General features: G+C 48.2%; 2 protein-coding genes across 4 annotated transcripts in view; both read left to right on the forward strand.

Moving 5' to 3' along the window:
- The window catches only part of SLC22A4 (solute carrier family 22 member 4), a 26308-nt gene extending 15677 nt beyond the window's left edge, over positions 1–10631 (forward strand). For 2 of the 3 annotated variants that reach the window (XM_032703383.1, XM_032703384.1), the window contains 5 exons: positions 325–425; positions 1413–1627; positions 2300–2482; positions 4033–4168; positions 5292–7699. In XM_032703383.1, coding sequence (XP_032559274.1) covers positions 325–425; positions 1413–1627; positions 2300–2482; positions 4033–4168; positions 5292–5367 — 711 coding nt within the window. In that variant the 3' untranslated portion in view covers positions 5368–7699. Of the gene's footprint in view, positions 1–324; positions 426–1412; positions 1628–2299; positions 2483–4032; positions 4169–5291; positions 7700–10619 lie in introns of those variants that run through there. The other variant, XR_004359827.1, reaches the window with a different exon arrangement.
- Positions 9250–12705, forward strand: part of LOC116794609 (solute carrier family 22 member 5-like) — a 26581-nt gene continuing 23125 nt past the window's right edge. Inside the window, 4 exon segments of the mRNA XM_032703382.1 lie at positions 9250–9530; positions 9533–9562; positions 9565–9623; positions 9625–9696. Of these exon segments, the coding sequence (XP_032559273.1) occupies positions 9305–9530; positions 9533–9562; positions 9565–9623; positions 9625–9696 (387 nt within the window). The 5' untranslated portion in view covers positions 9250–9304.

The following is a 12705-nucleotide window of genomic DNA, read 5'->3' on the forward strand; positions in this document are numbered from 1 at the left end:
AGCAGAGTGTGACATCCCTAAGGAAATGTCAATTCATCTCTCTGGTCAGCTGATACTCCTTTCTAATTAGTCAGCGTGTGCTGTCTCAGCATTACCTTTTTTTTTTTTTTTAACAAAAAAGTGGAATCTCCCACGAGTGCAGCTGGGTGCAGAGACAAGCTCTACCTAAGGACTGCCCACCCCGGGGGCAGAGGTGGCCCTTGGGCTGCCTGGTTATCCCCTGATAGCTGTAACTTCATAACTGCCCGGCTTGTGGGTAGCAGAGGTTGTTTTGCTCTTAGGTGTGTGGGAATTTTTTCGGTTTTGTTTTCCTTTTTCCTTCAGATGCAGGATTCGAAGCCTCAGCAGCAGCAGAAGGCTATCCTTCTCGACCTATTTCGAACCCGAAACATTGCAACTATTACTATTATGTCATTACTTTTGTGGTAAGGAAATGTGTATTCCTACAGTACCCAGGCAATAAAACAGTTACTGATTTGAGGGCACATGCCACAGGTTTAGATAAGAAGTCTGAGCCTTGGAGCCCATCTCCACATGGTCCTTGGCTGGTACATGGCCCTCAGCGTCCTCATGCCCACACAGCATTAATACCCAAGGATCTGGAGACAGTAGCCTCGATGTAAAATAGTTAAGAAACTATGTGTAACCAACTTGTGTATTTTAGATTATGTTGCTTTTCTTTTTTTTTAAGATGCTCCCATCTCTGTAATCTCTATTTGAAGAGAAATGTTCTTCTTGAAGCAAAGGCAGCAACTCGGTAGCATAACAAGAAGCAGACCCATGGCCAGCATTTTTGTTCTGTGTCTGTACAGTGCCCATCTCAGTGAGATCCTGGTCCCTGCCTGGGCAGCCACGAGGAATGAGGACCCAATAATACCATGTAGACAAACCAGCACCCTTTTCTGTCCATACTTCCCCCAGCAGAAAGGAACTGGCTAGCACACTTGGCATGCCATAGTGAGGCACTCTTGAGATTTGACACCTGAACATCCAGCTCTCTTGTGAAGATTAAATAAGTTGTAATGGAACTGCTGAGGGGGGGAGATCCTGTCCCTGGAGTTGGCTACAAGTAGGAAAGTAGCTGGCATGGGAAGCTTGCAAGAGTCATTCCATTGTCATTGAGTCCATTGCAATGAAAAGCCTTTGTGAATGACTTCCACAAAGCCTTTTACCTGGTGTAGTGTGTGCAGGAAGGACAGAGAAATCCAAGGTCTCTTCAAGCTGCTGTGGATGTGGCCACTGGAAGAGATGACAGAATTAGAAAGATGGGGTTGCCACTGAGATTTTTTTAAGCCACGATACCTGTGGCAATGCTTTCCGACATCCTATATTTGTAACGACACCTGAGGCAACACTGGAGGCGTTCAGAGACTGCTGTTTCTGGAATGATTTGGATTTATTGCTTTTCTCAGGTTTTTCACGTCAGTTGGTTACTTTGGCCTGTCCCTCAGCACTCCAGACTGGCATGGAGATGCCTACCTCAACTGCTTCCTCTCGGCCGTGATTGAAGTCCCAGCTTATGTGATCGCCTGGCTCCTCCTCCGCTCCCTCCCGCGCCGCTACTCCTTGTCTGGCATCTTATTTTTAGGGGGAAGCGTTGTCCTCTTCATTCAGCTGGTTCCTGCAGGTACAAAATTCAATACGTGGTTCTAGTATATAAAATATTCAGAACAGTTGATGGTACTACGTACCAGTTTTGCAAAACTACTGGAAACCAGCATCAAATTAGGAATTTGAGGCCAAGGTTATGCTGATCCCTTGCAGCCTTAATTTTTTTTTTATTGCATATGTATATGCTGAGTCACGCTCAACTCTCATTTATTGTGTCAGGTTACTGAGCTTTATATAGTGCAGGGGAACCAGCTTCTAAAATGAGAGCCCAAAGCGTACTGTGATTTATCTGGTTGTGCATCCAGACTGAAAAAACCTGCATCCAGATTTCACTGTGTGTAAATCTCCACAGGATTTTGCAAAAAAGGGGTGGATTTAAGATTGTGCTTTATTACTATATAATCCAGAGTTTTGTTCCATTTCAAAAATGCTGGTTTACTTGGAGGCAAGCAAAAGCTGGAAAGTACAAAATAACCTGAACAGCTACATTATGCTCAGTGGGAAGTTTGGAGCCAAGTCATCCAGGGATGGGTTAATACTTTGTATAATTTTTTAAGAAACAACAATACCAAACCCACAACCTTTAGGAAAAAGACCAGCAATACAATGTTTTGGATGTAGAAGAAATACAAGTAATAAGCACAGGGTGTTGTTTATTGACCTTGATTTTTTATTTTGTCTCCTCCAGATCTCAATGTCCTCTCTGTTGGTCTGGTGATGCTCGGGAAGTTTGGCATCACAGCTGCATTTTCAATGCTCTATGTCTACAATGTGGAGCTGTACCCAACCCTGGTGAGGAACATGGCAGTGGGAGCCACTTCCACGGCGTCCAGGCTGGGCAGCATCATCGCTCCTTACTTTGTTTACCTGGGTGAGATATCCTGCCTTTCTTGCCTTGTGCCACACAGCTGCCCAGAGAAGCCATCTGAGCTTCTGCAGTGCAGGCTCAGCTTTAAGTCCCTTCACTTGTTGTCTTTTGAGTCCCTTCTCTCACCTGGGGTCTGAATTCACTGCCAGACACGGCAGAAATGAAGTGGAGCTGCTTGGGCTTTACAGAAGGATCAGGCACTTCTTTCCTTTAGGGACCACTCATCACTGAAGTGGGTCCAAGCGGGTCCAGGACAACAATGGTGTTTATAAACCATGCAAATGAGTGGCTGGGATGACAATCACATCTTTGGGATGCCAGGTAGTTTCCCAGGAGAATGTGACAAGAAAGTGATGTTGCAAGTAAGGAAATCTGGCGTAGGAGACCCGTTGCATGGTACTCTCCATGCACATCCCAGAATGGTATGTCAGAGGAGGTGAACCAGGTGGGAATCTGAACACTCGTAGAATCTGCACTCTCTGGAGTCATCAAAATAGTTTCCTAAACTCTAAGAGATTTAGGAGAAACTTGTCAGCTGCTGCTATTTGCTACAGCTAAATTAGGACTTGTATTTCATCCAGCTCATGAACACAGAGGAGATCAAATCACAAACTTTGGCTCTGTGTGACATACCCAGGGGTCCTCACTTTAATCCTAGTTTATTCCATACATTATACAGCACATTGCTCTATCCCAACTATAAAATAAAGCTGTCAAGTCCAGTTTGGTATTTTCTGTATCTTAAATACTTTAACTCCTTGGTAATCCTTTTCCTGAAAGACTTTTCCATTGCTGTGCTGCTGTGACTTGAGGCTCTTGCATCCTGCCCAAACACTCCTGTGCCAGCTTCAGGCTTCTGGCAGGGGCTGCTGCCTTCGAGTCCAAAATAGTATTCTGAGTAGACCAAGGTCAGAGTCTCGTGTGTGTCTCGGGAAGCCTGATGCTGTCTCCGTTTACAGGAAGGAAGGCATTGAAGGATTCCCCTGTTAATGACTCGTCAGTCTGTAGCTGGCCTGTTCAGCTGCATTAGTCTCTTCCTTTCTTTTGCACCAGCCCAGCAGGATACACAATCCCAGCAGCTGATGAGTTGCTTGGTCGCTTATGAGCAATTTTATTCCCTCATACTGAATTATTTAACAGAGGATTTGGTTCCTGATGACAGTGTAGTGCTGAAGACTCCAGCAGTGATCCCAGTAGAGCTGTTGCCTTGCAAAGATGTTGGCTAGCCCAGCTGAAAATGTAAAACATCCCAAAACCCCAAACTATCGGCCACTACATAAACATGGGGGTTGGCACGAAACTGATGGTAGGTGTTGCCATCCAAGAGCACACGTTGAAGCTTTAAAAATTTTTAAAATTGGAAAAAATCCCTTTGTTTGCTGGCAGGTAACAGATGTAACTCAGTTTTGGATTAACCTTTGATATTTATGCAGCTTTCAGCTAATTATTCCAAATGAATTCTGCATTACAGCAATGTCTGAAATATAAAGTTTCCGCGTGGGTTTGTCAGTTGTGGACATTAAGTACTGTTGGCATGTCCTCTGCCCTGCCAGGTGCCTATGACAGATTCCTGCCCTATATCCTGATGGGAAGCCTGACTGTGCTGATTGGGATCCTCACCCTGTTCCTCCCGGAGAGCTACGGCAACCCCCTGCCCGAGAGCTTCGAGCAGATGCTGAAGGTGAAGTGGTAAGGCAGCTTCCACTCCTCCTGTGCCTCACAAGGGTTCACAGCCTGCTCCTACACAGTCCCTTTTCCCAATCAGTAAACGTTTCTTCAGTTCCACTGCAAAACATCAAAGCTTTCAAAGTGCCCCTTAGATTATTTTCTTTTGGGTTGTTAATTCAACGGTGACATCATGCAGTTTCTCCAGTGTCTGAACCTGAGAGCTGATGTGCACTGGCAAAGCAGGGCTGACCTTCTCAGCCCTTGAGGCTGTTGCTTCAGATTTCCCAACACCTTTCATCCTTTTAATCATTCACTTCTCTTTAACTCTTCATTTAAACTTTCCATTTAGTAGGATTATATACATTATGAAACACTTCATCATATACTACTCCAAATTAAACACAGGATTTCAACATTCTACCTCTTTCTGGGCAGCCAGAGACAGGCCAGGACAGCTTTTCCTCTGGTTTATATGGTTTAGCTGTAAGCAACAACAGTTCTCTGACCCAGCCACCATGGCTATTTAGGGTCCACTGAGCAAACATTTCCACTGAAATCTGTGCACATCCATTACAGCGTGAAGAAAATTCTTGGAAGCAGCAGAAGGAAACTGGATTAACCAAGTAGCCACCACCCAGCTTAGTGAGAACTGGTACTGGAACAGAATTTGCTCTTATAAGCAATAGTAGCTTGAAAAAGCTGGGAATCCCTGTATCTAATTCCTGGTCAATTAAGGAGCTGTCATACTTCAGAATACGAAGAATTCTCTGGCCAGGTCCTTAAGAAAAAGAGCAGCATGCCCTATCATAATTAGGGACTTCTTACATGTCTGACCTGTGGCTTTTCAGTGTTGCACTGAGGACCTGTAGCTAGAAATCCTGGAGTCAAAGCAGATTCCCCTCACAGGCTCCTTGCATCAACAGACTGAAGTAACTGAATTACAGTCCCTGAATGAGGCTCACATTCCAAGCATTGTGTGCTGCACTGCTGCTGCCACCCAGCCAGGCAACTGTGCAGAGCACTGCGTGGGCTGTAGGGTCCCAGCAGCAGAGGAACGTGCCTATTGCAGCCTTGCTGGGAGGGGGGAGTGGCTGATGACACCCTGGAAAATGTTCTCTAGTTCTCAGTCTTTACTTGCTTTCAGTTTCAGAAATGGGCAAGAGACCACTGGCGTTAGGAGTTCCAAGGAGAGTCCTAAAATTCTGATCACACGCTTGTGAGAAGGATGCACGTTGGCAGAGGGGGCTGAAAGAAGAACAGGATCATCTCAAAATGCATTTTTCTGCCAGAGGAAAATGAACCAAACCCAACAGTCAATGCTATTGCAACCATAGTTGTTATCCCCTGTGCTACCATCCCCAGATTACATAGTTTACTGACCAGCTGCTGTCTACTCCTGTAGGACTCTCAGTCTGTAATTTCAGTGGGGTTTGTCAGCAGATACAGTCCCTGTTGAGAAATGGGGGCCTGCTGTGCTAAACAGAAGTCGAGGAGTTAGCTAGGAGTGAGCCTTAGGAATAATGCAGCAGGGACTCCAGTAAGTCAGGTACTGAAAGCTGCTTAAAGGACAACAGAATATATAGCAAATGTAATGCTGGTGGTCTTCTCACTGGTGTGTTGACTGGAAGAAGGGGAGCTGGGTGCCTGTCTTTCCAGAGGAAAGATCCTGGCCTCCTCTGAAATCTGGGACCAAAGCCCATAGACTGAGTGGGGTCAGATCTGAGTTGTAGCAGAGCAGACACAGACTTTGCTGTAAAGGACATCGGGGTTAAACAGAATATCAGAGGAGCTTTCCATGGTCACTTGCTTTTCCCAGGACCTGGGATCCACTTGTTCCGTAAAAGCTGATGCTTTTCCATAGAGCCTGAGCCACCCTTGGGCTTGTGAGTGTTCAGTGTCTTTGGGGAGGGGGGGAAATCTCGAGCACTGAGTAAGGACTGTAGTTTGCTGACTTTCTGATGGGCCATGCCCACTCTCAGCGAAACATAAGCTTTAGCAAGTCAGTGATCCTGTCCATGTGTGCCATTAAGTTTTAGCTTTTAGGTTTTTTCATGGTATCTGGGCATAAGCAGTTTTTTTGATCTTTTGGGGTAGTGGTTTTTATTTTTCCCAAAGTATTTAATTTCTCCTTTGAATATATACCACTTTGTTCTGCACCTTCAGAGAAAGCTCACTGCAGTTTCAAAAGCTTCTCAAACCCTTGTGCCATTTGTAAATTTAAAGGGGCTTTGCTCTCAAAAATCTGTACTGGAGATGTTTACCTGCAGCTATTAAAAATGCAAAAGGACTAATTGGGGACCACATTTTTTTCAAAACAAAACTAAACAACAGTGTTTTGTTTTTCAAAACTTACAGATTATATAGGCTTTCTTTTTTTTTTTTAAAGTTTAGCATAGGTAGATGGATGATGATAAATGTAGAGGTTTCAAGTTGTGCTGCTACTAGTTTTATAAACACTACATGTTTGAAAAAAGTGTAATACCTTTTATTTTTGTATATGTTGGCTGTGCATGCCTTCTTGGACACATAAAGTCTATCAGACCTGGTAGACTGATTTTTATCCTCTATAAATAACATTAGCCCTAAGTCCACCTCCTGTAAGGCCAAGAAAAGCACAGTGTCTCATCTTTAATGCAAGAGTTCAGGGTGAGTTGTCTTGTGCTGGCACTTGGCACAGGAATGAGGCTCTCCCTGAAGTTTAAGCACAAACATAAAGCTTTATAACATTTAATGCAAGGACTTGTGCAATTAATTCAAACTGCTTTGGGGAGTGGGAAATACTATTTTCTAATATTTGCTACAGTTATGCTTTTGCCATAAATGTAACATGGCATGAGGTAACCAGTGTCCTGTGACCCCTGATGTCCTCATCCCTTCTCAAGCTGTAATTTCTCTAATAACAGCAGTATTAATCTTGTTTTCACTTATTACAGAATTAACCTATATAACAATTGTTTAAATGTCCCCAAGAAAGCCCTTATATAGAGCACAGACGGTTTGAGGACTTGGGTTAAATATAGGTGCCATATTTTTATGAAGATTTTTATATTAAGTTGAGACTTATTTATGAGATTGTAGGCTTGGGTATTTCGAAAAGGTAAATATTTTTGTACTCTTGAACCTTGCAGTATCTTAAACCTGGTTTTTCCTTTTTTAAATAAGAAAGAGGGTTGTGTTTTTTAAAGTACCTTGTTCAACCAGTCTCATTTTTCTGACTGTGCACCGCTGGTCTCGAGCCTATGGCACATTTAGTATTTCTAAGCAGCAGATTTGAACAACCTTTCCCAGAGCAGAATGTCCTTTCTGATCAGTGTGCTGTTGTAAGGCCTTAGGGTGTCTGGAAGTGCAGTGGAATGAGGAAGCCCCAGCTGGGGCCGTCGCACTGTGCCACCTCTGTCACCCTCTGTCACCTGGACTCGGGTCTCTGTGTGCAACCTTGGCTCCTCCGCTGGCTCACTGCTCTGCTCACGCCTCTGTGGAGCTGTGGAATTGTCACTCATTACTTCTGTGCTCATTGGAATAAAAACGTGCACTGATGTTGTTTACACCTGCTCTCTGTGTGGGTTGTAACTGCAGAGCAACACTCCCAGCATAAATGCCTGGTGCAAGAAGGTTAAAGAGGTAATTAAAATGTATTTAGCGTGGATAAGGATGGAAGTAAACCCTAAACAAACTCTTCCACAGATAATTCTCCCACACGGAAGAGTATGATGGGGTTGTGCAGTTTTTCTGGATTTTAGGTATTCAGTCCTGATCCTGGAATCCTTGGAAGCTGACCCTGGCCATGCTTAAGGATGATTTTGTGGTTTAACTCCTATTTTGTTATTCATTTCTACCTTTGATAATTTTCACAGCTGTGTGATTCCAACATGGAATGAAAGATCTTTTTAAGTACAACAGTTCAAAAGAAGCTGTGGAGAAAATATCAGCCACAAAAAGCCAGTCAGAAATGTGAACTAGCCTTTGGGAGAACAAGGCCAAATTCTGCAGCGATGCCCCACAGCTTTTGAACTGAGCCCTGTGGGGCATGTGAACCTCCTGCCAGTGCCCCTGGGTACTGAGCTGGGGCTTGGGGCCAAAGATCAGAATATTATTTATTAAATTTATTATTTGTCAAACACCTAGTACATGTTCCCTCAGAAAACAGTGTCATGGTCAACAAAACCTTTTACAGCCACAGCCAGTGCTGCCAAGAGACGATGGCATGTGTGGGAAGGTAACACAGACTGGAACGAGGAGCCATTTAAACCTGGACTTGCAGCAAGCTGCCTTCTTTGGTGAGCAGAACAGTCCAGGAAGACTGTTGGCTCATCCATGGTTACTGACCCAAACCAAGGCTTTACTGAAGAACCCTGGGCTGGTTCCTTGTGTGGTTGAGCCTTGGGGGCTGAAGGCAGCTCAGTAATGATTCAGTTGGAATGGGCTGCCCAGGGAGGTGGTGGAGTCACAGGAGGTGTTTAAGGACAGACAGAACATGGCACTGAGTGCCATGCTCAGGATGACATGGTGATGTTCACTGAGTGCCATGCTCAGGATGACATGGTGATGTTCACTGAGTGCCATGCTCAGGATGACATGGTGATGTTGGGTCACAGGTTGAGCTCGATGATCTCAGAGGTCTTCTCCAACCGAACTGATTCTGTAATTCGCCCCAACGCTGGTTTCTGAATCCTTTGGGCAGTAAACAGGGGGTCCGACGCCTGTATTAATGGACTGTTGCTGACCAGAGGTCACCCAGGGCAGAGGACATGCCCTGCATGGAAAAGCGCCCCAGGCCACGGCTTGTCCGGAGCCGAGCCCCGGGGCCGGCCGGGAGCGCCGGGGGAGAGGGAGGGAATACCGGGAGGAGAGGGAGGGAGCAACCGGGGGGAGCTGCGGGGCCGGCCGGGAGCGCCGGGGGGAGCGGGGGGAGCCGCGGACCGTCCCGTCCCGCCCTGTGTGACACCCGGGCCAGGCCCGTGCCCGGCGCTGCCGAGGCCGCTCCTCCCGCAGCCGCAGCGGCCCCGCCGGCCGGCCGAGCCCCCGGGCGGAGCGCGCCGGGCCCGGCCCCACCTGCGGGGCCCCGCCCGCAACCCCACCCCCGGCCCGGCCCATGGCGCAGCTTCCTGCCCGCGCCACAGCGGCCCCGGGCACCGGCGGCCGCAGCTCGGCCGCGCCATGCGCGACTACGATGCGGTCACCGCCTTCCTGGCGAGTGGGGGCCTCTTCCAGCGCCTCATCTTCTTCCTGCTCAGCGCCAGCATCATCCCCAACGGCTTCAACGGGCTCTCCATCGTGTTCCTGGCGGGCACCCCCGAGCACCGGTGCGCCGTGCCCCGCGGGGCCAACCTGAGCGGCGAGTGGCTCAACGCCAGCATCCCGCTGGAGCTGCGGGACGGGCGGGGCGCCCGAGCCGCTGCCGCCGCTACCGCCTGGCGCGCTCGCCAACTTCTCGGCGCTGGGGCTGCGGCCCGGCTCCGACGTGGAGCTGGAGACTCGTGGAGCAGGAGCCGTGCCTGGACGGCTGGGAGTACAGCCGGGACGTGTACCGCTCCACCATCGTCACCGAGGTGCGCGGGGATGGGGGGCGCGGGGTGTCGCAGCTCCGCCTTTGCGGGGGTCCCTGCCCGCACATCGCCCTCCGGTGAAACAGGGTTTGTTTTGAGGTCTTCTGTTCGCTTGCACTTGCGTGAGAAAGGAGTTTAGTACTGTGAGAGTGGTGAGACACTGGAACAGGTTGCCCAGGGAGGTTGTCGATGCCGGGCTGGATAAGCCCTTGAGCATCCTGGTCTAGTGGGAGGTGTGCCCGTGGCAGGTGGGGTTGGGACTGGATGATCTTTAAGGTCCGTTCCAATCCCTTAACGTTCAATGATTCTGTGATAAGGAGCCTGCAAAAGCAGCACGTTTCCTTAACCCAGCAGGACTGGTCACTGCAGTAATTGCTGCTTGGTTCGTTAGCATCTGTGCGAGGGGCTGGAGCAGGGTCAGCACCTGGGTTCAGCTTGTTTGGTGTCACAGACATGTTGCTTTGAACTCGGGAGACCAGCAGGGTTTGTTTTCTTTCTTTAAAAAATAAACGTGGCTGAAGTCATAGAATCGTAGAAGGGTTTGGATTGGAAGGGACCATAAGGACTGTCTCATTCCCACTCCCTGCCATGGGCAGGGACACCTTCCACTAGCCCAGGTTGCTCCAGGTCCTATCCAGCCTGGCCTTGGACACTTCCAGGGATGGGGCAGCCACAGCTTCTCTGGGCAACCTGTGCCAGGGCCTCACTACTCTCACAGTTGGGGTCGTCCTGAGGTGTGCAAGATGCAGAGGTTGGGGAGCACTGGTTTGGTTTCACTGTGTCCAAAAGGAACCTGAACTTCTCTGTGTGCCCACAGTGCCTCTGCTTTGGCCGTGCCCACTTCTTTGGTCTCCCTGCCGGGACAGGTCAGCACAGATACACCCTCGAGTCAGCTCTGTGGTCAGGGCAGCCAGTCAAAGCTAAAGCTGTCCTGATTGTATCCCTTGTTTCAGGTGAATGCTGTACAGACCCACAGGTACAGGCTGACTTAAGGAAATGGTTTCTGAGGATAACTTGAATTTCAGTATGTGTATAGCGATTTTCAGAAGGCTTGGGAACTTTGTATGGTTCCATTGCCTGTTGACAAGTTTGACAGAGCTGGAACTGTATCTGCCATTATTTCTGGCTTTGCAAAATGAGTTATGATGGGTGTTTGGGTGGTGATGGGTGTGAGTACTTAATGACCATAAGCTGATCTGGGCACAGAAATCTTCCTCAGGAGGAAGCAGGGGAGAGGAGCCACGGTAGCACAGGGAGGTGTGGAAACAGGGACATGGGAGTTGTTGGAAATTCAAGCGAGGGCTTGAGTGATTCTGACAAGTGGTGCAAGGCATTGTCTCACCTATTGCTAAAGAACTGCTGCCTTCCTGGAGAGGAAAGCTGCTCGGAATGTCTGGGCCCTGGTCCTCGCTGGCATGCACTGTTGAGAAAGGCGGGGTGCTCTTGGGGCAGCGTGGGGCAGTTGGCATCCTCCTGGCCAGTCCTGCTCATGGGTTTTGTTCCCCGTGCCATACTGTAGTGCTAGCCCTGCCTTAGACGTGGTGCTTTGTCTCTGAAACTTCTTCACTCAGCCTGGGCTTGGTGTGAATTGAATGTCCCGAGCGGTTGGAGCATCGTGCAGGGGTTTCTCAGTGTATGGAGCAGGAGCTGCTGGCCCTGCCCAGCCTCCCCGCAGCCCTGGCCCGCTGGCTGTGTGACTTGGCAGATGTCCCGTGGCCGTGGGAGGTAATGTTTGTCTGCCCAGCATCATGCAACCGAGGCAGTATTTTTTTTCCCTTTAACATTAATGTTTCTGAGGGAGCTTTGCAAAAGCCGTGCCCTTTCACATACTTACAGGTTTTCGGTGTTAAACGTGTTTAATTTCTTGGCTTTGTGCTGCTGCTTTTATGATTAACTAGTCTTGTGTTTAGTTGCATATCTCTAACTTGTTGAATAATCATGAGGACCTTTGTCCCAGATTTCCGTAGCCAACGCTGGGAGGGGGAAGGGGATCTTTTTTTTTCAAGAAAGCTTTTTGCTGAATCTCTCATGACTTTAGAGGAACCTTGTTTATGGTTTTGCTTTTCGGGGGAGACTTAAAACATTCAGTTCTCTCCCACTTGAAGGGAGGCTTTCTTTTCTCACACAGACTAACAACAGAAGGTTGTTATTAGCCAGTCTTCAGTATTTAGCCAGCTCCAGGGTAACAAAATCCCTTTCTGTTTTTCACTTTTTGAAATGCTGTAGCTCAGGGGATAAGAAAAGCTTTACTTTGGCTCAAGAAGCCATCTGTGTCATTCTGATTCCTCCATAAGTCCCATAAAAAAAGAATGTAGGAGTAGTAACAGTTCATACATGGTAGTAAAAGGACCAAAGCCAGGAGCAACTAAGGTAAAAGGCCAACTTCTGCCAGTCATGGCTGTTATGGGGCTACACAGAATAACTGGGAATAGAATTGAGCAGTGGAGTTCAGAGCATGAGTGCACTAGAAATATGATATAATGAGAAGGCATTAGATGATACAGCAGTCAGAACACTTCACAGGGGAGTAGTTCTTACATAGTGAACCCTGAACAGACACCGAGTTTTGCATACAAATATTCATCCTCAACTCCTAAAAATGTGTCACATTGTTCATCAATTGAAATCAGCTCAGTGCAGGTGGCACGCAGCCAGAGCTGGATGTTTTGTGTCTGTTTTGCTGTTAACAGGCTCTAGGGACTGTTGGCTTTTGCAGGGGAAGGGTGCCCGTGGTGGGAATTGCTGGGTGCCCAGAGGCTGATGCAGGGCTGGCACTCCGGGCTGGCACTCCCTCTGCATGGATGTGCAGGGACAGTTTGGGGCAGACAGAGGCTGCCATCCCCTGCTCCCCAGGGATTCCAGTGCCCCGTTGTGCTGTTGGACCCCAGTCCCTGGAGATCAGTGGGTTATGCCAGACCCTCAGGAAGCAAGGGGAGGCCGCAGCAGTGTCATCTGGAAGGACTCAAATGGGCTCTGTGGCCCAGCTGGTGAATTAGAGGTATGGATGCTCAC

This window comes from Chiroxiphia lanceolata, chromosome 15 (genome assembly GCF_009829145.1).
Source record: "Chiroxiphia lanceolata isolate bChiLan1 chromosome 15, bChiLan1.pri, whole genome shotgun sequence".
NCBI lineage: Eukaryota > Metazoa > Chordata > Aves > Passeriformes > Pipridae > Chiroxiphia > Chiroxiphia lanceolata.